At 40.0% G+C, this 27883-nt stretch overlaps 1 protein-coding gene across 1 annotated transcript in view; it reads right to left on the minus strand.

The window, feature by feature from the left end:
* The window catches only part of APBB1IP (amyloid beta precursor protein binding family B member 1 interacting protein), a 65754-nt gene that overhangs the window by 22399 nt on the left and 15472 nt on the right, over positions 1 to 27883 (minus strand). The window contains exons 3-9 of the mRNA XM_048048463.2: positions 23401 to 23488; positions 21318 to 21610; positions 16646 to 16723; positions 15261 to 15420; positions 11496 to 11617; positions 3566 to 3640; positions 2095 to 2238 (exon numbers count right to left, since the gene is read on the minus strand). Of these exons, the coding sequence (XP_047904420.2) occupies positions 2095 to 2238; positions 3566 to 3640; positions 11496 to 11617; positions 15261 to 15420; positions 16646 to 16723; positions 21318 to 21610; positions 23401 to 23488 (960 nt within the window). The remainder of the gene's footprint in view (positions 1 to 2094; positions 2239 to 3565; positions 3641 to 11495; positions 11618 to 15260; positions 15421 to 16645; positions 16724 to 21317; positions 21611 to 23400; positions 23489 to 27883) is intronic.

Genomic DNA, 27883 nt, shown 5'->3' on the forward strand with positions numbered 1-27883 from the left:
TGGTTTGTTCAACAACAACAAAAACCACTAAAGGCACGTATATAAAATCATCTGGAAATGTCCCTGTATTTTTATAGGTTTGCCCTGTATTTTACAGCCAACATGAAGTGCAAAAGGTACGCCAAACTTCTTTGCTTTTTTTAACATGTGAAAATATGATTACATGATGAATTTCAAAACAACTGCAGCAGCAGAAGGTAGTATTGCCCACCAATAGTTTGTTTCTGTACCTCAGTGAAAGGGATCACTCTACACACAACTGAAGGACTGCAGCAAGTTGCACACTCTTCATACCACCTTGACATGGGATGAACTCCCATAATTGAAGGGCTTTGCCTGAAAATCTCTATGAAATACTGTTGCAGTGCTTTCAGATGTTTAGCACGCTCAATGCATGGTGCTCACCTAACAGAGACAACTGTCTCCACAAAAGAGACGTGTACCTGAGCCTCAGCTGTTCCAATAGCAAGTCCAGTGACTAACTTAAATCACCATTAAACATCAATTTGGGCTAAGAGGCTTGATACTCTCTGCAATGGCTGAGTCATGGACATATGGAACCTTTTGCTGAAGCTGTTACAGAAGCAGGAGCAACAGTTGATTGTGGTACCTTCTTAAAGAGCTGTGTCTATTTCCTAAACAATTTGAATAAAGTTAACAAATCACTGTGAGTGGCTGGCTGAGTACACTGTTTTTAACAGGGTGGTAGAAAAGGCTGTAACAACTAACAGGTAATGAAGTGTTAAAGTACAAGAACTGTTCCAAGGTGAAGGTATGGTTCAGTCCTGAGCTCAGTTTGGAGTCCATCATCTGGAAAAGGAAAGCGCTTTCCTCATCTGCACTATAAAGGAAAGTCACTAAAACAAGCATCACTGGAGGATGAAAAAAAGGTTGGGTAACTACAAGTGTATGCTTGCCCTGCTTAGGCACTGTGCTGCTGGCTAACGTTGGAGACAAGATATAAGGAAGCATCCCAAATGGACTTTTCATTTCATTATTGTTACACTCTTTCTACATTAAGTGCCTTCCACTTAACAAGATTATGTGAGATGACTGGAGAACTGAAAACTGTTATCTCAGGGTCAGGTAAAGTCACAATAAATAGCTGTAAAAGTAGCAAGGTAATCTAGGTCTGTGTTTCACTGAGATTTGATTACAAACACAGGTCACTGGAGCAGTGACACTTCCTTTACAAGCTATCTTTTTTTTTTTTCTTCCTTTGAAAATTTAGTCAGGGAATGGCAAAACAGTTAAGTTTCACAGCACAGATCATAAAAGTAAAGCTCCAGCATCAGAATTTTCAATTATGAAGCACTAGCAGAGCTGCAGGTGATAACAGAATAGGTTTTCAAAATATAAAAAATACAAACACCAGTTTCAGAAGCCACCATTCTCCCACATCACTGTGGAAATGAGAAGCCAGCTGTCCTCTTGTGCAACATACCCAGGACTACTTTGCTTCTCCAGTGTTGGCAATTCAGACTCTAAATATTATGCAATACTAGATGTCAGTACATTTGATTCTATCAGGTGGATGTTTCTGTCTCACTTCTTTCTACTCAAAGGGTAGTCTTAAAATACTTTAAAAGGCACAACACTTTCCCTAGGTGAAGATCACTGTAGGAAAAACACACATGCCATTTCTGCATGCTGGTTATTGGCACAGGAAGTTAGCATTCAATAAAGTCAGATTGTGCATTTTTTGTGATAAGAAATTAGTTCAGAATTTTTAAAATATACTTCCACAGGGAACCCATATAACAGTGAAGTACTTTAGCAACATAACACCAACTGAAAGATGCTGTGCTGTTTTTCTTCCCCCTACTGATTTCCGGAGGAGTGAAATTTCTTTAATGCTTTTATCTCTCCATGGAAATCAAAAGGAGGGAAACGTGACAGGATTCAGTGACTACATTCTAATATTTGCACAAGTGGTGCAGACAAAGTTAAAAAGCAAAACAAACAAACAAAAACCAAAAAAAAGCCACACTCTCAGATATGCCAGGCAGTGCTCTTAATATGTTGCCTTGGGAGTTCTTCACTTTCACCTCCATGAATTGTTTTATTCCTGAAAGTATTATTTGGCTTCCTGACCTTGGTTTTTCCTTTTGGTACATAATAAATTCCAGAAGCTCGTAGAAGAAAATAACGCCTCTTCCAGGACTTTTTTCCATCTTCCTTTAAATAAAGGGCTCCTTCAAGCTCTGGCACAATGACAGATGCCCCACAGAAGCTTTCCTGTGCAACAAGAATAATGTAATTCAGAATAAATGGATTTAAGCACATCCCTACTAATAAATAGCAGAAAAATGCTCCCTTGAAAAATGAAGACATTTCCTGTGATAGTAAACATATTAACAGAGGGAATGCAGTTCCCAGGGGGATGAACACCTTAGATTGGCAAAGGAAACTTTTCCAAGCTAATGTGGTAACTCAGACATGCAAGCTGGATGCTCACACTGGAAAAGAAGGCTTGCAAACCCTCCATTCTCTAAAGGGTCAAGAAAAAAAAAACTACCAGAAGTTTTAACTAGATATAGATTTATCCAATGAAGGCAATAAAACAGAATGCACTGATATTGCTGCTGTTGCTTTTTGTCTGTTGCTGTATCTATAGGTTCTGTAGAGAGAATCTTTTGAAATCACTTAGAAGAAAAATCCCCCTTAACCATCACTTTCACTTTTAAATACATGCTCGCATGTGCAACACTGTTTCAACAAATATACTTCATTGTTTGCTTGAAGGACCTGCTGATGAGCAATTTTTAATGCCAACACCCTTATACACTTAATATTTTGTTTTAGAATTCACCAGGACTTCTGCTGGTTAGCATCTGTTGCCTTTGTGATGGGGAAAATGTGATTTTAAAATGAGAATCCTCAGGCACCCAAGAAAGGCATTCCCTTCCTGATTTTTTACCAAAGCCAAAATGCATTCCAGGAAAACTGTGATAATCTTTCACAAAACTTCAACGTAACTCTGGATTTTTCTCACTCAAATCATACAACTGAAGTAAAACTTTAGCAGGAAAGGCAAGAGGCTAAACAGACTTCCTGAAAAAGTGCAAAGGTTCTTTTTCTGTTGTAGTACAGCTAACGATTTGAGGTAGTGAGAAGTACATCTGTTTCTAACACAAAATAGAATTGTTTGCTACTGATCAGTCTTCCTAATACAAAGTCACAAAAGCTGACCTGAGGGTGTGGCACAGTTGTTTCTTATATTTGTATTTGCACAACATTGCCTTTATTGGTATGGTGTCATTACTCTTCATAGAAACGCTAAGCAAAACATTTCTTTGCGTTGCGGTCTGTAACAATAAACCCATTCTCCATCATTTAATTTCTGATAGGGTACAAAACCTGCCATTTTAGTGGTGAGCAGCAGATGCAGAGGAAAAGCCAAATGTTAAACCTTAGACACAAAGCTGCTGTTAGCAACCATCACAGAACTTCCTGTTGTTGCGCTTCTGCCCACAAAGAACTGAACCCTGTTGTTACAGAGCAGATGCAGATGGTGGCAGAATTTTGGTGACAGATAAAGCTTCAACCTAGAAAGCTGGCTTACCTCCAGTAAGGCCTCTTTGTTTTTATCATTCATTTCTTTGTTTTCATTCTTCCCTTTGCTTGCCAGGTAGAAATTCTGATTAAGACACAAAAGAAATTGATGTTGTTTATAAAGACAGCAATACAACAAGTAACTAGATCACTACAAACACATTCAACAGTTATTCAGTCTTCTGATACTGAGTATGCATGCTAACAAACGTAGGAAGCAGTTGCATATGAATTCTTACAGAAAACCTCAATCACTTTTGCCTACTGATGAGTTTTGATTCTTCATTTTGAATATAATAGAAAAGTAATTCAAAATTACTTTTGGCTATGTATTTACAGCCTCCCAAAATTTAAAAACACCTTTGGCTGTTTCTCTGGATCAATGGGTTTGATTTTATCATTCCCATTTGCACAGTTTCCTAAATTATTATGGCAGCAGAGGACATAATATTTTGCGTGATGATATAAGATGAAGAAAATACAACACCAAAAGGCTAGAAAACATTTTTCCTAACAACCCAATTTGATAATTTGCATGCTTCATAGCCGGCACTCAATACCCTCAGCTCTTCATTTTCAGTAAGTGTTTATATGCGAAGTGTTTATCAAAAATTACTACTTTCTCCTTTTAATCCCCCTGCTCATGTCCTGCAAAATGTTTTTGAAACAATGGAAAAGGTATTCAAAAAATCAAGAAGAAATCAGTGTACTAAATGATTATCATGATATCTTGCCACAAGCTCTCCAGACCACTGAAACACAAGCCTACACGTTGAAACTAACCCTCCACCTCTGTGACAGTGGCTATGTGAAGCTACAGCTGCCCTCAGAGGACCTAGTGCCTGCCTGCCCCTGAAAACAAGGAAGCACAGCGCCTCATGCACACAGTTACCAGCAAGAATAAATTCACCCACTGTTAAACAGCAGAAATAATTTTGCATCCATTTGCATTGTACAAGGCAGCACTTTGGGCTTTGGGAAGGTAGCTCTGGAGAATGCAAGGCTTTGCATGCCACAGCACATCCAGTGGCTTTGCTCAACAGCAAGCATGGCAGAGCCCCTGGCTGCCTGCAGACGGTAAGGTAGCTGTGAATGAAGCAGGCAGAGAGATCATGGTGTTAAGCCATGCATCAAGCAGAACCTGGGCCTGAAGTCAGAATGATAACACTTGAAGTGCTTGTGTTTTATCACCTTCTAAACAAAAGTACAGAAAGAACAGGAGCTTGGATTTGCAAATCACCTCATGCATGTGATAGTCTTACTGATTTCCCTGAAATTAATCAAGAAGTTAAGTTTGCAGAACGAAGGGCATAAAACACTTTTTTCCAAGAGACAGACAAAATAGTAAAAAAAAAAAAAAAAATTTTTTTTGAAAGTTATCTATTTAAAAATTACCCCTAACTTTGTAATTCTGCAGCAATATAGAACTGCTGAACAACCAAGAATTTGTCGGACTTCTTTTCTCTCCCACCATTTTTTCAGTGAGATACATGTCTCAAGATTATGAGAATGTGGCGATGTATTTACACGGCTAGAAATCAACAAAGAGTAAACTACAATGCAAATGCAAAGCATTATTGAAAAACAAACGAGAAACATATCCATGAAGGAACATGCTGTTTCTACACAATATGAAATACACAAACAAGCAGCAAACCTGCCCTACCATCATAACATGTTTACAGCAACGAGATTTATCTGCCTTTTCTAACAACCACATCTTCTTTTTCAAGCAGTGCTGTGAAGAACAGTCTGCCAGAACACAAGCCTCATAGCAGATGGCTTTTGGAGGGGCACCAAGAGAGGAAGAGGTGTGGACGATCTCAAAGGCAGTTCTTTAAAAAATGCTTTATTAAAAGTTCACATTAAGTCAGACAGGGGACATCAAAAACACAGCCACCGTGCAATTTGGCCTATGCTGATGCTGTGTCTGTGGTATGAACATAAGAAAAGAAACTTGAACATTCAATACGAGTTAGTCTAGGAAATACAGCTACATTTTTTCTGTAGGATGTGAAGTAGCACTTTGATGGCTCCAGACTACCTGGGCACATTTTGAATCCATGGATGAAGGTAAGCAAGCATATTTTGGACCACAGCTACACCCAAAGGCACCATCAACAACAGAAAAAAACCACAACAACAACAAAACAAAAACCAACTCAAAATAAAACCTGCTTGGAAGTGTGTTCTAAGCATAACCCACAGAGTAATGCCTTGCCTATGACGTCCAAAACCTACTGGAAGAAAGATACTGTCGTGAGCTGCTGCAGCCAAGTCCTCTGTACATGTGCAAGAGCTCTCTTTGACAGACTTGGTCTTACCCCATAGCACTGCTGGCTTGATGTTGGCACACACAGTTTTGTATTGAGGAAGGTATGAAGAGAAACCTCAGAGGGCACCGCGAGGCTGGGTTGGGCCTCCGGGCCTTGGGATGGGTGTGGAAAGTGGAGGGACTTGCAAGCTGAAAGCCTCTTTCTTCAGGTCATTATAAAGACATCGTCCAACCCCCACCATACACAGGGATGATTTATCAAGGTAAGTGCACCTTGTCACTGTCTCAACAAGGCCTTGAGTCATCAACTTTACTACGGGTGGGGAGAGCATTCATCTGTCTCAGTCAGTCTTCAGTGCACTGATAGTAAGAAAACAAAGCTCCTCTGATTACAACTGATTCACATGCAGGCATCTGGCATTTATTTAGAAGAAACACAGACCACCCTGTGCTGACATAATCAATGGCAAAGAGAGAAAGTTTCTAATGGTATCCATGCTGGATCTCTCACAAGGCACCTTTTTCATTAGGGAAGCAGTGCTCTGTCACCTAAACCACATTTACACAGATGCACACTGTCATCTTTCAGCTGTCAACACACATTTCATTTATTACCGATTACCTCCGTTATGTCTCTGCCCTGAAACATGGAATTATTACAGTGCTTATTATTTGTCAGCGGCTGAAGACCTGGGGAGCAGACTGAACACTGTACTTGTTTTATCACTGTGTGGTCTCCTATTTTTATCAGAAGCATTCATCCTATGGGAGGCAACCAGATGTGTCCATGAGAGGTCATTCCAAGTCCAGTAGTCAAGGGTCATGATAAAAGGCAAGATCTTGCCTGGCTGAGAACACCACTGGGAAAAGCATGTTTGGTTTGGGATGTCAGGTCTTTAATGGGACAAGATGTGTGTGGCTGCAGGGCAGCTCGCAGCATATGTCTACAAATTTGAGAATTAACTATTTTTTACTTCAAAAGACAATGTCTTTCTCTTGATAGAGAGCTGAGCTTACTTAACTGGACGGATTCATCCTCTTATGGTGATAACATAAGAAAGCAAACACAAAGGATTATTTTAACAAACCAAAGTATGCTGGGCACATTCTGTCATTGGGTTTGCTTTGTCTATTCTGTTTGGGCTATTTAAAATTGAATGGTTCAGTTGGAAGGGACCTTCAAAGATCATCGAGTCCAACTGCCTGACCACTTCATGGCTAACCAAAAATTAAAGCATGTTATTGATGGCATTAATCCAAACGTCTCTTGAACACTGTCAGCATCTGATGGGGCATCAACCACCTCTCTAGGAAGCCTCTTCCAGTGTTTGACCACTCTCGTAGTAAAGAAATTTTTCCTAACGTTTGCAGCAGAAGTGAGCAGTTGAGTGTTTCTGTTGAATTCTTCCCCATGCCTTCACACCCCAGATCGGCTGAAGCTAGCACAAAGCCAGTTCTCTCTCCCATGCCATTTTGCCTGAGTTAGATTAATGCAGAGCCACAGTGGCAGTTTTGGCACGTACTGCCAGCCAGGTATGACAGCTTTAAGAGACGTTACGCCTGCATTTCTCCCTGTACTCATGCAGGACGGTGGCAATGTCTCCATTTAAGTGGGAATGCAGCAGCTACTTGCCAGTACATAGCAAAAATAGGTTTTCAAGGCAGCATCCTCCTTTGGCTTTCACTTCTGCTTAGGTTGCATTTTTGCTTTCATTCTACTGAAACTGTTTTTCCAGAAGACTTGCAAAGTCCATAACAGTGCAGACCAAACACTGTGCAGTGAGATAGGCGTGAGACTATCTTCTTCGTGCAAAGAACTGCCTGATTACCCTCATCCAAGCTGCACCTGGAATGAATCAAAAACTGGCCAGCTCACACCCATGTGCTACATGCATCCCGTTTCAACTGTGTACAGAATGCAGCATAGTTTGTGCAGAAAACAAACAAACAAACCAGAATGCGGTCATATCTGCAAACCATATCATGATGTGTCCCCTAAAAAAATGCACATTAAAAATATTACAAGATACCTATAATTGCTCTGGGGACCACAAATAAAAATAAAGAAAAGAAAGGCAAAGCTTTTTTGAAAATATGATTTTGATCTCTGCTTCCTCAATTTTATAGTGTTTGAAGAAATTGCTACAGCTTACTTTTCATGCCTTGAGGATGATGATCTTCAAGTGTTTTAGGAGGGGGGAATGTGGAAAAACGAAAGACATGCGTAAGTGGGGAGCTTATGCAGCTAACAACAACGCACTTAATAGGCTGATTGAAAGTTGCCTGTAAAACAGTTAAACTGTATATAAAAACTGTTTGTGATACTGTCCCAAGGCAGAAAAAAGAAAAAAATATTTATCCAAGTAGCATCTTCAGCTTGAAAGTATACCATCCTCTGAGATATACTAACAGAGAAGGAAATTAAGGTTACTAAACACTGGGAGCACAGTGAAAAGCACTTCCCTTTTCTCACTTCTATTTCTCTGTGCCTTTGCCAGCACACTGAACAGTCAGGTTCCCTACCACCCGTCTATGTTTCCTTTGCACAGTTAACAGTGGAGGGAACAAAATAAGAACAAAATACATGGTTCATAAAACCTGGCCAAAGTGGTTAAAAACAGAAATGTCACCTGGTGGATACCAGCCCAATTTCACTGACTTCAAAATAAACATTCAAGAGTGAAAACCACTATGTCCCGTTATGAAAAACATCACAAGTTCTTACTCCACCTTCTTCTGCTGCTTAGTATTCTTGCTTTTAGGGAGAAAAAAAAAAGAGTTAATTCAGTGTATGGGTTCTCCATTGGAAGACATAGCTTTTGCTTTTGGCTTATAAATGAGAGAGCAGAAGCATAAAGTACTTACTGTACCCAGATTTCAATTAGTTTCCCAAATAATGTCCTGTGGTATCACCTGATCACCTGGACCATTTGAAATTTTCTTGGCTGTTTTTATCAGCAGCAGAGAAACACAGGTAAACGAAATCCATGGAAGCAGTGGATTTTGCCACTGCTAAGAGGCCAAAAAACCAAATGCAATGGTCTAAGGGTGTGACCAACACTTAATAGTCAGCAGTTTAGATTCAGCTGCCCCTTACAAATAACCTTATTTAGGCGAAGCAAAAACTTTTTCTACATTCCTACATTAGAGTTTCTATTAGCTGGGGATTATTCCTTGAGCTTTTTGAAAAAAAGCATTGGGACCTGACAACCTTCCCTTTCAAAAGTCAAGCACAGCATCACTTACAGCATCACTCAACTGCATGTCATAGCATCACCCTTCCTCTATTATAAAAATTTTCTTTATCTGTACACATACTGTGTATTTTTGTTTCATTCTTTAGTCATGGACTCATGATACTGTCTCTGTAGATGAGTCACCAGCACCATTCACAGAACAGTCCTTCACTCTGATTTCCCTGTGAGGAAAGAGCAAAAGTGTGCCTGTCTTGGTGAACAAGGGGAGACCTGAGTATTTTGCAAAATGCTTTTTCCAAAATGTATTCCAAAGACTTCAAACAATGTGCTAAGGAACAAAGCTGCAGATAAATATTAGAGAAGACAGCATGACAAGAATGACAGTCTTCAAAAACAGCCAATGGCATTAGCCAAGCAGTACGTTGCTAGCATAGAAATACCCTGTTGCAGTGGATAAACCCTGCATTTCAAAACTTCAATTCCTCCTTCGAAAAGGAAACATGTTTAATTGTTTTTTAATCTATACCAGATACGTGACCAGTGCACAGAAAGAAACAATGAACATTAGCACAGGTCACAGATATTCTCCAGAGGTCCGCATGTTTTAGCAATGCCTCTGGACAGTTTAATTATTCAATTTTTAAAAATAATTTTATTGTATCAAACCTCTGTAATTAAAAGTTAGTATCACTATTTCATCTAAGAATAAATTGTAGGCATTTGGCTGCGTTTGGAATTTGTCTCTTCTTTACAGAAAAATATCTGCAAGTTACAGATCTTCACGGGTAATCTTTGACAGAATGAACACTAAATAAGAATACCATAAGGAATCCTGATGCTGCTGCATTACCACTGGTCATAAATAAATTAATATTAAAAATATGATATAAAAATTATATCATAATTTCCTTAAGTAGTTTGCTACATAATCATGTATCATATCTGTCCCCCACCAACTGAGCATTTTCTGCTTGGTTTACCTTTCCAGGGATTCACTCCAGATTACATAGCAAACATAATCATATAATAAGTGTCCAAGAGACTTTTGTACAACGTCCTCAATAATATGGTTTAACTTTTGGTTAGCCCTGAAATGGTCAGACAGATGGACTGGAAGATCTTTGAAGGTCCCATCCAAATGAACTATTCTATACTTCTGTATGCCTGTACTATTCTGCCTGTCCCACAGTGTTTGAATTTACTGAGCCTGACAGATGGTTAGACTTTATTACTGTCAAAATACTTCAACAGTGTGATAGCTACAACTGATCCAATTTCCTTAGGCTGTTCATTTTAGAGCTTATCACAGAGGCGCAGAAGGTCAAGGACTGCACACATGTCCAGGTCAAGCTCAGTGTGCCCTGACAGAGAGGACAGAGTTAGACTCTTATTCTGTTCTTGGGTTAGGTCATGTTTATTTCTAAAGGTCATCGCTATCAAAATATCTAGAATCTTCATCAAAGATTTATCTCCCAGGAGGCCCTGCCCTAAGCCACAGCAAACAACGCTACTAGTGTACAAGGCAAATGTACAATTTTCCTTCTGCTGCGAAGTATGTTTACGTGCACTAGTAAGTATGACATCTTGAGCCATCATGTATGTTTTACTTCCAAACTTGGCTTTGCTGTTTCATATTAAAAATCAACATTAGACCATGTACACTGCAGGGTAAGTTTTCTTTCCCTGACTGTGGATACTTGTTATGTCGATGAAGGAAATTTCCTCTCCGCAGGTTTTATTTGAAACATTGGCTCATTCTAAAAAATACTTCCTAAGAATATATTTGACTCATTTTTTCAGCAATGCTGAATTGCTCATTTTTCTCTTGCTGCCCTCAGGATCAATGAGCTAAGAGGCAAGGGGAAAAGACCTAGTGCTCCAGAATCCATCACTTGTATGCGGTAAGGTATTTGTAAACATGGTTTCAACCACATATTACAAGAAAGAAATGATTTGTGAATACACCTATGTGAAATAATTTAATGCAGCTCAGTGTACAGATCCTCTTTTTACAAAGTTAGTATACACAGAAGGTTACTGTTTACCCAGTTCCTCTTCCCAGTCTAAATGAAATACAGATAAACTTTTAGTACTCAGCATACTCTTTAAGAGGTTTCACATACAACTGACAAAAACCGGACCTTCAAGAAAGTATTGATTTTCATCAGTAGGAATGGTGAAACTGTAGTAATGACAAAGGCCAGGTTTTTACAGCTCTGTGATCTCAACAGCTTGTATCATAGAATTACACATCTCATTTTATACCACTAGACATGATTTTACAATAGTATCAGCAAAGAACAGAAAGCACTGGCTTTCAAATCCTTGCATTTAACATTTTTTTTTTTTCGGAAAACACAAGGTTAGCTTTCTCTAATTTAGAACTGACAGACCTGAAAGCAAAATAAAAACATAATAGACAGTGCACAGATAAAATGACATCATTATCAACTACCACGTCAGTTTACCTGAGGATTTTTAAATAAAGCATATTTTTCAGGTTTTTCCAAAAATAGAATCTTATTCTCAGTGTCTCGAGTCCAGTCTGATAACACTTCAACAACATTTTCATGGTCTTCAAAAAACCTTTCTGGTGAGACAAAAAAGATAACGTAAGACACACAAACTATCCCCTCCTAAGGCCACAGAAATTCCTGTGTCGGAATGTAATCATTATCTGATGTTCGTTCAGAATTGCAGAGCCCAGCACTCTTTTCCACTGCACAGAAGGGAGTAAAACCACATGAAAATAGTGTCACATGGAAGTTCAAATCAGTTACAGAAGATGCCTTATGTAGCTCAGGCACACCCTTAGAGTCTTCCTGCATCTCGGTGCTGTTGACCGAAGGCTGGAACCAGTGACCGACTAGGAGTGGATGGTAACGCCCATGTTTCTCAATGCCCTTCTTGTTTTGTTTGCTTTTATTTTTTACGGTTTGCAGTATCACTGGGGATATATTCTCACTTTGACTACTGAATTGGGAAAAAATATTAAAAAAAAATTCCTTGACATTTCACTTACTGAAACAACTGAAAAACTACTCTTTGTCAGCGGGAAGAATTCTATGCACTGAAAATAAAATATTTAGTTTCAGGCAAATTTTTAAAAACAGAAATGGCCAAACAAAGGAAATAGAAAGATTATGAACTGATGTGAAAATCTACTGTTTCACTCAACATCTAAGCAGTTAAACTCACCAGAGAGGTGGGAGACCTACTCTCAGCTCTCTTCCTTCCTAATCTGATCTGAACCCAGAACCTCCACCCAGAAAAGCCACCAAGTTATTCTGAGGTTAGGTAACTTTTGATCTCTCCTTCTGGGGGTTTCACTCGTATAAAGCAGCTGAACAGACACATAAATCCCCTTTAGAAGGAAAAGGAATTCAGCATAATTTGACACACAGTTTTGGAAGGACCCAAACTGCAGTTTTCTACAAATTTAGCATCTGGGTGAGGAATTCAACCAGCTCTGATTTTCAAGTTTGAGTTCCCTCAGAACAGCTGTACCCCAAATTCAGTGGTCTTCGATGATCACATTTTTCAATGGCCTAGTGTAAGAGGAGATAATAACATATATGTTATATATTTTCTCTAGCACTTCTCATTACTTCAAAGAGACCAGGATGCCCCATCAAAACTAAATTATGTGAATTAAAATATCACAAACTGAGATTACTTTCAAGGACAGTTCACAATTACGCATTGGTATTTAACACACAAGCAACACGATACTTTCCATTTAGCAACTGCTATTTCTGCAAAGCACTGGAAATACAAAACCCAAGTCCTCTTTTGAAACATTGTCTTACAGTCCAGGATAACTGTAAAATAATTATCAGGTCATAACAGAAAACCTACTCATCTACCATGATTACACTGGGAGTCAAATTATGTATCAAAGAAAGGTGAGTAGGAAGAGCAAGGCGGAGGGAAGGGGTGATTTCATTATTTCATCATTTGTTCTTTAACACTAATTTTTGCCACACACACTTGTTTGCTGATTTTCAGTCCCATATTTTTCTTAGACAAAAGGTATCCTTAGGAGGTTTTTTTTTTTTTTTTTTAATAATTAACTGTACAAAGGAATGTCAAATCTGGATGTATATTATAAGACAGTACTCTTTATAGCAAAATACATACTGGTATGTACAGCCCAGTGTCATACCACTACTGAAATTATTTGTGATATTAACATGCAATTAATATAGGAGTGTAGTAGTTTACTTGCAATGATTGTATAAGATACTCTGTCTTCTGATATAAAACTAGCTTGGACTTTCTGGAATATCAGTTCAGACTGAAATATTTGTTGCTGAGATTTGCTTCTTAAAGTGATTTTATTCTCTTGAAATCTAACACGGAAAGCAAGCAGGAAGAAAAAGGGAGAGAGTGCCTGTATCCTAAGCATGCTGATAGTAATAGAACTATTTAGAACTGTCAAGAAATAATCTGACAAGAATTAAGGATAATTAACATTGTTACGATTCTGAACAAAACAAACTGCATGTTGCTGTGCACTGGAAGCAGACAAAAAAACACGTACCCTTGCATCCATATCAAAATTCCCTTCTGCAAACAAAAAAGCTCCATCTCCAGCTCATTTGGACCTGGTGAGAGGCCTCTGCATCAGGAATTCACAGACTTTTCTTCCTGAAACAACTAGTGATTTACTTCCTTTTCTACCCTTCTGTCCTCGCTTCTAAAACAGTTTTTACTCATTATGACAACAATTCTTTACTATATTAATACAGTGCAAAGCACCCAGATTTAGTTGGGACTAAAGCAACACAACTGATTTGTACTTAAAAAAATAATAATCCATTAACTCCAATATTTGTAAAATATGCTCTCCCTGATACCTCTGGTTTTAATTGTGTGATGGTGAATTAAAAAATGTCCATTCAGAAAAGAAGAAACCCAAGAACATCCTTTTTAATACTCATAATGTATGTAAAATAATGTATGTATAATAATGTATATATCAAGATATATGCTGTCATCCTAACACTCGGACATGATTGTCCAAGTCACACCAGACCAGAGGAAGCAACTTTTGAAGACGAGAAAACACTCTAAAACTACTCAAAGTGACATTTGTGACATCTCTAGGGTCTAATGACAATTCCAGCCCTTCCTTAGTTAAGATAAGCTGGTACAAAAGAATGTGGCAATATTGCTTCATGTATCATCTTAATGGAGTAGAAAGAACAGACTGGCAGATACTGTCTCCGCTGCTCTTACAAGCAGATGAGTATCTCCTTTGCTTATGAGCAGTCAGGCTTTTTCCAGCTATTTTTACATTTCTTTGTTTTAGTTTAGCAGGATGATTACTCCTGGGGCTCTTTTTAAGTGCAATATTGGTATTTAACTTTGTGCATTTTTGCCTTCCTGTTGGGTGTCTGTAAACTGAGAATGCTAAAGATTGTTTGACAATTTCCAGTTTCTGTAGGTCAAATGCTACCCTGGAAGAAAGTTGTGGCAATTTTCTTCTTGTGCTGTAAATACCTTTGCAGCCTGGACAATAAAAAGATTATGAATTAACTCATAATGAGAGAATACTCCGTCCTTAATTAAGCCTTGAAGTCTTTTTGAAACAAAACTTATTAAGCTGCAACTAAAAATGCACAAGTTTTGCACAGCTGTTTCCTAGGGACCTGGAGGCCTGGGTAGTTGCTTCCTAAGCCGTATGGTACCACCAGCATGAGCTGCAGTCCCGTTGAAGAGAAATATCCTGTTCACAACTTTGTTAAGAAAACCACCACCACAAGTGAAACGCATTACAGAAGACTGAAATGCTTCTCAGACGGTCTTGTTTAATCACTGCATTTGTTTGGCTGGTATGTAACAGCCTGCTGACAGCACTTCAGCACTGCATCCTCTCTTCAAAGAGCAAACTGAGTACTTTTATGTTTGGGTCTGTCAGTGCCTTGGCAAATACAATAAAATTCACGTGGCCCTTTCACAGTGTATAAAACTGAAAAATGGAAATGGTGGTGAGCAAGGTGCCTACTGCAGCTTGCACCACTGACAGATGGAAGCCTTGATTCCACAGCAAGAATGACCCAAGTACATTCCTGCAGCATCCCTCAGCTTCTAGACCGGGATGTTTAATGCCACTGGACATGTGGACAGGAGAAATGATATTAATTGTATTTCAAGACTACTAATAACGTAGAATGCACTGTATCTATTTGTCATGCATCCCAAAATGCCCCTGCTGCTAGGCCACTTACCAATTTGCAGCTCTGGGTACATTTCATATAGACACCAGTCCACGTTGCAGTCACAATGAGTTTTCTCAAAGAGATTGTCCAAAACATCCCGTGTAACCTGACGCTCATCCACCATTAGCGACTTTGTGCTGTTATCATACATGTGCACCTTCACAACAAGCTGAGGACAGAGTCACAGAAGAGTCAGTTAATTTCAGAAGCAAGTAAAGGGCTAACCTGAATCTGCTAACGCAGATAAGAAAAATTAAGGCTGGAGGTTATTACTGATTCAAAGGCACCACTGTCCCCCAGTAAGCTGAGGGAGTAAAACATATTGGAGGCTTTGACATCACACTGCCACCAAAATAAAGACCTTTTCTCAGAAAAGGAATTTGAGCTTTATCCTGTACGTTATTTCAGGAAAGGTGAAAATCCTATGGAGAAAAAGCAGAAGCTAATCTCTTCTCTAAATCTACTAGATATCCAATCAAGGAAAATGCTTGATAGGGAAACCAATACAAAAAGACAGTATCCTAAATGCAGGTTAGAAATATGGAAAGATGTAGTTTAGTTTTAAATGAGAAAAAGAATGGAGGTATCTTGCCATGCCAGACTAACCTGAAATCGATAATAAGCAAATAGATGAGTTACTTACATTGACCAAATAAACCAGAAAGACACTCATTATTCCTTCACATTGTGAACTATTTGTTAAACGAGAAATTGTGTGCACCTTTTCAAAGATGAGCAACACCAGAAAATGCCAAAGTAAAATATTATAAGTACTTACATCCATTTTCTAAGTTACTGAACATCTGTAGCTTCTGTTGAGCTCAGCTGCAATGACAACTTGGGATGAGTGGGCATATTTACATGACATGCCGCAGCACTGTGCAGACACAGGCTGGAAGCCTTCTATCTTACTGGTGTAAAATTTCTTTTTTTTTTTTTTTTATCTTTGTACATTATTGCACTGCCATGAAAGGACTTACCAAGAAGACCCTCATTAATTCAATTGGGATTAGCTAAATCTGTATCCACTCTAGAAGTAAAATAGAATACTTCTGGAATCAGCACAGCACAAGTAAGCAACGTTTTTACGTATCTTCCACATTCTCTAAATCAATCTGTCCAGACAGTGGGCTTTGCCCCAACACTGGGGGAAGAGAGGGGGAAAGGTAGAACCTTCTTGGTCCTTTTAGAAATAAGTCCCTCAGAGGTAACATTCTCATAGAGACTCCCGTACTGGCAGATGGCAAGACAGCTCCACAGATTACGTTTTGATGTCTCAAGTTAAAGACAAAATATGAAAAAGCTTAATGGTTTTAGTAAGAACTTTATTATTGAGAATAACAAAAACAGACTTGATAGCTCTTATGGTTACATTTCAATATTTTAAGGCTCACCTTTTTAACTTTGGCTTCCTTCAGTTTCTCCAATGCAAGTTTAATTTTGTCAGCTTTAGCCTGTGCCTCTCTTTCTTCCTGTAAAGACACAAGATATTTGGTGTACTTAAGCAAGGCCAGCAATTTGCATTCACTTGAAAAGAGTTGTTTCTTGTTATTTATATCCAGAACATAAGGATTGCCATGGGAAACTTCACAGGTACAGGGAATCCCCAGCTTTCCTTGAGCTAAGATCCTCTCAACAAAGCTTTGAGACACAAGTGCAGTGTTTCCTTCTGTTTTGTAGGCATAAAGCTCCTACATGACCAACTGATACAGGAATGCTTGAAAACTGGGCTCTTCCGTGTCTTGACTGACTTCTCACTGCACTAAACATCTTTTGTTTTATCGCTGTTTCCCCTCGATACTAGCAACCCATAGGACGTTAAAAATACGAGGTGAAATGAAACCTTCTCTTTCAGGTTGCACAAGTGTGGTTGCTGTTGTCAAATCCTCCACAATGAAAGCCAGGCAATCAATTCACAAATGTCTTTTTTCCTCTTCAGGTATGGATTTGCATTGCTACAGCTCAGACATGCTGAACTTCAAGAATCCAAAAATAGTTTCTGTGGTTGAACAGAAACTGCTGGACAGAAATGACTTCCACAATAAGGTTGCTGTTCTACAGAGGGAAGTGCACACAGCCTCTCAGACTGTGGTCTTTGTCTTACCATTTCAAAACACTTCTCTGAAAGAAGCAGGAAAAGCATCTTAACTAAAGTGGTTGAGTGTCCTGCAGGCAGACTTTCTGTTGAAAAGTTTAGGCAGCTATAACTCAGGCTTCACCTCCATGTGACCTACGTTGAACAGAGTTCACACATTGTACAAATCTGTGCAGCAAACCTCTCTCCTGACAGTTGTCGTGTTGTCATAACCTTTGTCTTTCTCAATGTAGAAAAAGGAAATAATACAAAGTAAATACGCTATCAGATACAAAATTTTAGCACTGTTAAAGAAATGCCGGTTAAAAGATTCCTTCTCCCACTACAATATAATCACCACATTTTCTGTATCTTTAAATAGAAACACATAAAAGTCATCCAGATAATGTCACAGAAAATGTAGAAATTTTATTTAGCTTAAGGACAGTTTTAAAAATAAATGTCAGAGTTAATGGAAACATATGAGACAGCTCTATGCTTCCTTGAAAGAAATGTTGTACCTTTTAATTTTGGCAGAGTTAAAGGTTAGAGAACAGAGTCTTAGTATCACAGATGAAATGGGAATAATGAAATTGTGCTTATTTGACTATAGAAAAAAGGAAGTATTAAACAAAATGTCAGCTTTGATTTGCTCAGGAATCACCTATCAAGAACCCTGGCTAACAGGTGTGGATTTTGATGAAAGAAAAGACATTCCACTTACAGCTGCAATTCACCCTACTGTGCAGAAAAGTAATTTCTAAGCAAATATTCACTAACAAAGACAGGAAATAATGTGAAATCAGTTCTTTCCATATGTATCTTAAACAGTTATTACCTCCATCACTCACACTGTAACTCGTGTAATAGCCCTATAGGTAATTTTCTGTATGGACAGCAAGCCATACCTTGCAGATGCCATCAGTATTTGAGTACAACCTGTACCAGAAAATGAAGTGAGGGCTGTGGGAGACAGCAGAATCAATGCCTAATGAGGAAATTAACTACTGCAGACAGATTCTTTAGAAATGCCTCTGCCTCCTGTTCCCACCCTTCTCTGCCCTCTCCCTGCATCTGGAAAGAGACCAGGAAAAACTACTAGAGATTTAACTCAGCACGCAATCTCAAAGGAGCACTTTAACTGACAGAGACAGAGGTGATTTCTGGCTACATTTTTGAATTTAGAATTCCTGTTGTGTTTAGCAAGTATACCCTCTTTTTGCTGAATAAATCTTGTTTGACCCTCAGGTAACAAAGGATGCCAGTTAACAGAGAATTAGTCCCAGCAGGGCTACCTGAGACCTGACTCCATAGAAGTAGAGCTCAGTACAAGATTCAAGGGAAGGAACTGTACCAAAATGTTGACTTCAGTGAGCTTGAGATCACAGCATCATAAAAGCAGCGATTGGAAGAGAGCTCTGGAGGTCTGGAGTCTGGCTCCCTGCCCAGAGCAGGACTGTCACAAACACCAGATCAGGTCAGCTATGGCTTTGCCAGACAAAGTTGGCAAAAATTCCGGAGAAAGAGAATCTGTGACCTCTCCGGGCAACCTGTTCCAGTGCTACACCAGATCCTGAAACGAGAAAGGTTTTCCTAATGTCCTGTTCTGAAGTTATAAAGCAACAAAACAACTGTTACCCCGTGTTATACAATCTATCACTACCATGGAAGAGTTTTATATATTTTAGGTTGTCACTTAACCACCCTGTGGCCTCCTCTGTCAGACTGAACAAGCCCAGCTCCACCCCTCTGCTCTAGCCCTCACCACTCCACGCCCACCATCCCAGCAGTGTCTCTGCTGGAGATGCCCCCCCTCAGAATGGGATGCAATATTCCAGGTGTGGCTTCACACCAGTGCCAAGAAAAACGAATAATGACTCCCTCAGTATGCTGGCCATGCTCCTCTCACCACAGCTCGGTTTCCATATTCAGTGTGGCAGCCACAAGAACCACAATTCAATGTGGCAGCCAAAAGAACACCAGCTCCTTTTCAACTGGACCTCAGCCTGCCACCTCCCAACCTGTACAAACACACAGGGTTATTCCTCCCCCAGGTGCAGAGCCTTGTACCTTGCTGACCTTCTGAGGGATTTGCTGGGTCAGTCTTCATGTTTTTCAAGGTCTCTCTGCACTGAAGCTCTGCTATTCATCCTGCCAGTCAGTGTGCTTAATTAGAAGTATCTTCAGCACATCTGCAGGCGATGCTTCACATCGTCATTCAGGTCACAGACGAAAATATTAAACAACATGAGCCCTAATGTCGACCCCACTTGTTAGCAGCCACCAAAACATTGATTATTACCCCATGAGTCTGTCAGTTTAGCCACTCTTCAGATCACCTAACCACCTACCCTTCCAGACCACACCTCCTCAGCTTCCAAATCAGACTATTTAGAAACTTGATACTTCCTTAAAGGTCACCAGTGTAAACCAAGATGCGGATATGTTCATAGGTCAATCGAAAGAGCTTATCTTACAGCATCTCTTCTGTATCAATTATACCAGTTAAATAAAAAAAAAACCCTTCAGCTTCTGAAAGAGTTTAGCTGTTTTTACAAACGTTGATTTTCCCTTAAGATAGGCAGTTAACTATTATCTTTGAAATACGGAGAAATGGTGAAGTTCCTGCCACATGTTTACAGCTTTCACTCTTCAGACAGAGCACTGAAAGGTCCTATACACCAAATGAAGCTTTATCCAGTGAACTATTTTTGTATGATCAGAAAGGTCCTCTTCCTAACAAAATTTTGGTTCCTTTTGCTAAATATGTTTGTTGTATGATGCTGAACACAGAGGCAGCAGTGATGTTGAGGTGATTCATAATCAGTTTGTGTGGGCTTTTAAACTGCAATGAAGTGTCTACGGTTTTAGGTAAAACTGACCAGTACAGTTCTACGTTGGCAGACAGAGCTCTTTTCACCTTCCCTAAATTTTTTTCCATTCTGTAAATGTCAGTAACTCCTCTCCATCATAGTCACCATGTACATTAATACTCAAAGCAACACTTGTAGATTTTTCAGGATTTCAGATTCATATTTTTTGGACTGCATCACTCTTCTAACAAACACACTCTCCACACAGGGCTGACAGGGCAGAATTTGTCTTACATTACCTCCCTCTCCACAACCTCACGTCAAAGAACTGAACTTCCAATGCTCCTGCTAGACATACCACGCTTGACTTCAGTTCTTAAATCAGATTTGCAAGAAACACAAACATGGAGGAGGTGGTGATAACTGATTTTTTACTGTACCAGTAAGTCAATTGTTTATAAATAGTACCTACTTATAATTTTGGCAACTGCTAAGCAAAGAGCTTTCATCCCGTACTACAGATGGTCTTCAATACTTCCCTTCAACAACAAGATCAAGAAGGGCAGAGTGATTCTGCACTGTGATCAGAAGAGAAGTACTTCTCCTGCTCAGCCTTTCACCCGTTCTCCAAGAAAACGCTAAGTTTTGCAAAACTGAACAGCTTTTCCTATTTATTCCTATTCCTTTTCCTGCAGGAAATCATTTAGACCAGAGATGGATGTGGGAAACATCCACAGAACTTCCTCATCAGTAGCAGTAGCATAGACTGAAAATAACAAAATGGCATCTTCACAAAATGGTGGGATATTTGGCCATGCTTTGCACAGATGCCAAAGCCAAACTCTCTATAAGAAGGTACTAATTGATCAACGCTTATTAAAAAAAATTAGTAACAAGTCTTCCATTATAGTAAACCATTTCCAGTGATGAATGCCTGACTTGGGCTGTCAAAATGGCAATTAGAAGGGCAAAGGGATGAGCAACAGGTCAAGGAATTGGTAGAAACTGCCAAAGCCACAATAACAGAAAACTATCAGTCCACCATTCGTGTTTCAATCAACTGCAGAACCTGCCCAAGATGTTTCTACACTAGATATCCTCATTGTTCCTATGCCAAACACCACCTGTAAAACTACATGAGCTACTGAACTCTTAGAATGAGATTCCACACAGACTTACCTGGCTGAGTGGCTCTGGAGGAGGCGGCGGTGGTGGTGGTGGAAGGTCTAAATCAGGGACTGGAGGTGGAGGAGGCAAGTCATCCCCAAACCGTCCCGTAACGGTAACACAGGGACTTGATTTACTATAAATGTCACTATCCAAGCCTGTTGAAGGTTGAGCGACCACACTTTGCTGGTTGCCAGAAGAAGTTTTCTGGGCTTGTAAAGTTCTCTGTTCAACTTCATTTATGTCTGCTACAAGATCAGCCATTAAAGCATCCAGGTCTTTGTCTTCTAGAGCACTTAGGGATTCTGTAAAGAAAATCAAAAAATGTGTCAAAGCGAATGGAATGAAAAAGTCTGTTTCCAGCTCACTGAAGATTAATTGCACTAATGGTTACTGTAAGATATAAAGATGATAGGAAAGGGAACAAATTTTGAAATGTGTTCAAGAAAAAAAGCATGTTTTAGGAACAGCCATTAATCTGGTCATACTGAAGTTTATAGTACAAGGAACTCTACGAATACAAATTAAACGGGACAGGAAGCTTCACTTTCAGTGATACAGTCTCAGGTCTATATGATGTTAGGAAATCTGGCCCTGATCCAGCAAAGTTCATGGGCATATGGTTAGTGATATGGATGCATGAAATTCCAGTAGCTCCCATTAGGCTATTTATTCATCTAAACTTAAGCATATGTACATGAATGCTCAGCAAGTTTTTGGTATAATATACAGCAAACTATGTAACTGATATCTGGATCAAGAATATTTTAATATATTAGTACTGTTCTAAAGATTTAAAATTAACATGAAGCAGAAATCGGAATTGGAGAGTTCTAAAACACAGGCAACTGTACGGTATTGTTTGCAGCACATCAGTAATTGCGTGATCAACCTCTGTGACATACCTCATGTAATATGCAGGGTTTTGAGGATCCTTTAAGCAAAAGAACAAACAAGACAGTCTTTTTCAAAAGAATTTTATCAACCAGATATAAATATTGTCAGAGTATAAAGCAAAACTTATACTGTATTTTGGAACTGATATGCAATTTCTTCTTGGGTTGTTTGAACTGGACACGCTGTAAGAGATCCAGTATAATAACATCCTGTAGGATGATTTAGTTTTCTAGAAGAGAAGTGTTCTTTAAGAACCACTGCATTCAGTGGTTTAAATCTCTTTGAAGAGTCTAGTTCAAGAAAGCTTTTCCAATTTGTGATTCTTTTAAGTGGAATTTTGGAAAGAGAGAGCCACGAACTACATATTAAAAATTTATAATGTAGTCCAACAAAAAATAGATCATTCAATGGACTAAGTGAGTATGTCACTAGACTATCTCAGTTTCCTCTGCTCTACCTCTTATACTAACAGTATATTTTCATAAGCTTTTATTTTCAGCTGACTTATGATCCCTTCAATTTACATACCACCTTGCTGGTAGAGGCATTAGGTAGCTTAATGGCAAATTCATTCTGGGACAAGAACACTGGTTTCCCCAACTCAGGGGAATGCAAAATAACCAGCCCCCCCAGTAAAAAGAAACAACAACAACAACAACAAAAAAAAAAAAAAAAAAAAAACCACCAACAACAAACATACCACCAAACATAAAAATAGTATTATTTTATAAACTCAGATCAATTCCCTGACTCGGTTGTCAGGGAAGCAAGCAGCTTCAAATCCAAAAGTGACAGTGCAAGCCAGAATGAGAATAAGCAATGTAAAGTAAAAGCAGCTGAAGCTAGTACTTGCACTGGAAAAAAATGCTTATGCATTTTCCAATATGTTAAATCTTTGTGTAAAAAGGTGGCATTTTAAAAAGCAATCTGGGGGACTTCTTTGTTTTCCCTTTACACATGGACATCTTAAAAAGTCTGACTTCTGTGTAAGACTGAGCAATGTCCTTTTAAAAAACATGGCTCCTCTGAAGTTTCCTAAATTGAGGCACACACACATGTACCTCACCCTACAGCAAAACATTTTTTTTTTTTTACTTTATTTTTGATCAGGAGTGTTTGAAGTTTTTTTGTTACATTTGTTGCTGTGAGGTATTTTAAAAAAGCATAAAAAGCATGAATGAGTCTATTCACTACTTACCATTTAAATCCTTAAAACCCACTGTGAAGCTACATTCCTTGTTAGACACTTTGGGGGATGGAGGTTGTATAGTCTCCACTCCTAAACTCTGTTAAGATAAAAGAAAAAGAAAGGTGTCTAATGACATAACTACTGTTACAGATATTAACATTTGTCAATCAATTACCTGAAAGCGTCTAATGAAGTCAATTCTTCTTCAAGGAGCAGAATGCCACACTCTAGTTCTGGGATTATGCCTAGACTGGTAAACTAAACAGAGCCGGGACAATGGTTCAAGCACCATCTCATGCCAGGTATTTCATGGCTTGCATGCTTCCTAACACAATGTCGACATATGCCAATGACAACTCTCGTCAGGGCACAGCTGGGCATGGTTTGGGAAACAGCAGAGGCTTAGGCTGTTTCACAGAATCATCGAATGGTTTGGGCTGGGAGGGACCTGAAAGCCCATCCAGTTCCAACCCCCCTGTCATGGGCAGGGACACCTCCCACCAGACCGGGTTGCCCAAAGCCCCATCCAGCTTGGCCTTGAGCACCTCCAGGGATGGGGCATCCACAGCTTCTCTGGGCAGCCTGGGCCAGGGCGTCACCACCCTCATAGTTAATTTCTTCCTAATGTCTAATCGAAATCAACACCCTTTCAGTTTAAAGCCATTACTCCTTGTCATATCACTACACTCCCTGCTAAAAAGTCCCTCTCCAGCTTTCCTGTAGGCCCCCTTTAGGTACTAGAAGGCTGCTATAAGATCTCCCCAGGGCCTTCTCTTCCCTAGACTAAACAACCCCAACTCTCTCAGCCTCCAATAGAGACATTGAATAAAGGCAGACTGGTTTTGAGGGGTTTTGTGGTTCTTCTGGGGGAAGAGGGGTGCACGTGTTGAAAGAGTTTAGCTGTGTATGTGTACAGATTTGAGCTATGCAGTGCCATGTGCTCCGGCATTATATTTACTAATATAAATGTAACTTTGCTGTTGTTTTCTCCTGCTGTTTGAAAAACAAAAAACAAACAAACATAAGACATCCTGTTTTCAATAGAAACTGTAAATCTGCATAGATAAATAAAGAATTCCTTGTTTGTGGCTTGCTGTTTAGGAAGCAGGCAGAGAAACAGTGCTTCCTCGGTTAGGAAAAGTGCATAAAGTGAAGATAAATTCCACTTCTATTCCCCAGTGAGGAAGGTGATAGCTCTAACAAGCAAACACCGTAGACAAGGCTGGAGAGAATTTCAAGGGGTTGTCTAGACTAATCCTACTACAAGTAAGTTACACCTGGTTTGTATCTGACAAATGTATAGCTAACCTCGTTTTAAAAGTTTGAGATCAGATAAATTCCATCTTCTCTGGCAATCTGCTCCAGTGCTTCACTATCGAGATCGCTATCCCTGTCATCAGACCTTTCTTCTGATGCTTAACCTAAACTTCCTTTGCAGCAGCTGAAGGCCATTCCCCGTTGCACTATTCTCTGTGGACATGGGGGAACCGAGTACTCCTTTCTGCTCTGAAGCTGCCTTTTATGTATTTTAAGATTGTTATCAGCCTCCTCTCTAGACTAAACAACCCCCATGCAATCTTTTCTCATAGGTCATGTTTCTTTTTCTCATCATTCCCACCGCTTTTTTCTGGAGTTTCTCCAGTCAACCCTCCTTCTCTTCAAAACGCAGAGCTAACACTGGACAAAGTTTCCCAGTCGAGGTCGTAGCAATGCTACACAGAATGGAAGGATTACTTCATTTATCCTACAAGCTATATACCCTTGTTCATACATCCACGTTCATCCACCCATACATCCATGCGCTGGTCTTCCGGTGCAACAGTACGACATTTTGTTCACTGTCAATTTGTACCAGAGGCATTTACGTTTTGCAGAGTTGCCTGAAACTGACAGGCATTTTTCATGAAAGCTAACGCAAATGTTTTCCTTGGCAACTCTTTTCACCTATTGCCCACCCAAGACATGTTGGTTTCTTCTGAAGTTGTACAGAGCTGGAAACCAAAGCAGTGACAACTTTAAACACAGCTTCTGTGTTAATGCTTACTCTCATAAAAATTGACTTGGAATAAGTAGCGGGAGAGGAGAAACGAAACTAATATGAATTTCACAGTGATGGAGAAAATAAGAAGGGCACAAAGTGTATTGAGGAAACAGACTATAAGAATATAAAGGAAAAACTCCAATTAGTAATTCAACAAGGAGTTGTAACATCTCATAATGGCCATTAAAGTGCGGAATGAAAAATGAAAACGGAGAAAGTACAAAAAAATGGAAATTAAAGAGCTAACAACTGAAATGCTAAAAAATAAAAAATTGAAATGAAGTTCATAAAAACAACAGAAAAGTGCAATTCTAAATTTGCATTCAGTTTTCAAACTCTTTATACAATGTAAAGGCATCACTACGTGTTTCCATCATTTACACTTAGGAACAGACAATTGGAATGGTAAAAAGTGGGTAAAAAATTCTAGAAACTGGCTTAGGAAATTAAGAATCTAAAGGAATTAACAAATGCAAGGTTTATGTGGCAAGGGCTTGGTAGCAGGGGGCTGCAGGGGTGGCCTCAGTGATCAGAGCCCAGAAGCTGCTCCATGTCAGCTGGCTCCAAAAGGGACCTGCTGCTGGCCAGAGCTGAACCATTGGCGATGCTGGTTAGGCCTTTGGGAGAGCAGATTGAAGCAAGGGGGAAAAAAAACAACTGCTGTGCCACAGCAGGTGGGAGAGTGAGGAGTGAGAACCAGCCCTGCAGCCCCCAAGGTCAGTGCAGCAGGAGGGCAGGAGGTGCTCCAGGCAGGCAGCAGCAGTTCCCCTGCGGCCTGTGCAAGGAGAGGCCCCTGGTGGAGCAGGCTGTCCCCCTGCAGCCCATGGGTCCCACACGGAGCAGATCTCCACGCTGCAGCCCGTGGAGGAGCCCCCGGTGGAGCAGGTGGATGTGGCCTGGAGGAGGCTGCGGCCCATGGAGAGCCCCCGCAGGAGCAGGCCCCGGGCCGGAGCTGCAGCCCGTGGAGAGGAGCCCCCGCAGGAGCAGGGGGTCTGGGGGGAGCTGCCGCCCCTGGGGGACCCGTGCTGGAGCAGTTTGCTCCTGGGGGATGGACCCCGTGGTACGGAGCCGTGTGGGAGCAGTTCTTGAAGAGCTGCTGCCTGTGGGCAGCCCCCGCAGTCTCAGTTCGGGAAGGACGGCATCCCGTGGGAGGGACCCCACGTGGAGCAGGGGCAGAGAGGGACCGTGAGGGAGCGGTAGCAATGAAGCTTCAGGGACTGACTACAGCCCCCATTCCCCATTCTGCTCTAGTCTGCTAGTGATAGACAATAAATTATGTGAATCTCCCTATGCTGAGTCTGTTTTGACCCTGACGATAATTGTTGAGTGATCTCCCTGTCCTTATCTCAACTCTTGAGCCCCTTCCATTGTATTTTCTCTACCCCTTTTTCCTTTGAGAAGGGGGAGTGAGAAGCGGTTGTGGTGGAGCTCAGCTCCCCAGCAGGCTAAAACCACCACAGCAAGTCTGTTAACTGTAAGTCTTCAGGCTTTCACATATGCCTGTCTCCTTCTCCCATGCAGTGGTTAGGGAAAGGGTGATGCCAGCACAGCAGAGAGGAGGGGAACCAGTCTCAGTTTTAGAATCACATCCCGTCCCAGCCGGTGCTGCACCACTGAGTGGAGAAGCTCACTCTCTTATCCTCCTCCCTGATACATACACACACACACACACATATAAAATAAACATGCATGGCTATAAAAAGCTCTTAAGACAGAGAAAGGCTACCAAGGGGCAAAGTATTGGGATTTGACAGCTAAGATTGTAATATGAAATCTTGGCTTTCACACAACCTCAATTGTTTAAGCACAATCCCCATTACGTGGCTCAGAATTATTGGTATTTAATTTGGCAAGCACTGGGATGCACCAAAATGAAAGACCCCTCAAAACAGACGCTGTAAGTAGTCAAACTCACACAGAATCCAAGAGACAGCTTAAGCGTTTTCTAACAGGCATATACTAATACGCAACACATTTACTGAGTTTGTTTTGTTTTTTAGAAATAAAAATTATCCTTTATCAGGTTTTGCAGGTAGTATTCTGTAACCGTAGCTTTAGAAATAGGCTCCTGCTGTTTTATAGTTTCCTCTCAAGTTTGTATTCTGCACTGGCAATAACATCTCTATAAATTCTTGAATTGCACCCTAGCTGTAACTTAATATTTTGGCATATCTAAAGATGCCTGTTATTGCTATATTCATACATTCAAGATAATATAAAATGTTGGTTTTAGTTCCAAAGCTTACATCTGATGCTCAGGCTACATCTCATTTACCCGTGTATGCAAGGCATTCATACCTGAAAATTTGGACTCAAACTCTTCCTGTTTTGATGGAATCTTTCAACTTCTTGGGACCAAGTCCAAGAAGAATATAAATTGCTTATTTTTATTTTTTTTTCAGGGGAAGAAAGCATCTTTCATAAGCAGTTAGCTCTCTCTAACAATCTAGC

The sequence above is a fragment of the Anser cygnoides genome, chromosome 2 (genome assembly GCF_040182565.1).
Source record: "Anser cygnoides isolate HZ-2024a breed goose chromosome 2, Taihu_goose_T2T_genome, whole genome shotgun sequence".
NCBI lineage: Eukaryota > Metazoa > Chordata > Aves > Anseriformes > Anatidae > Anser > Anser cygnoides.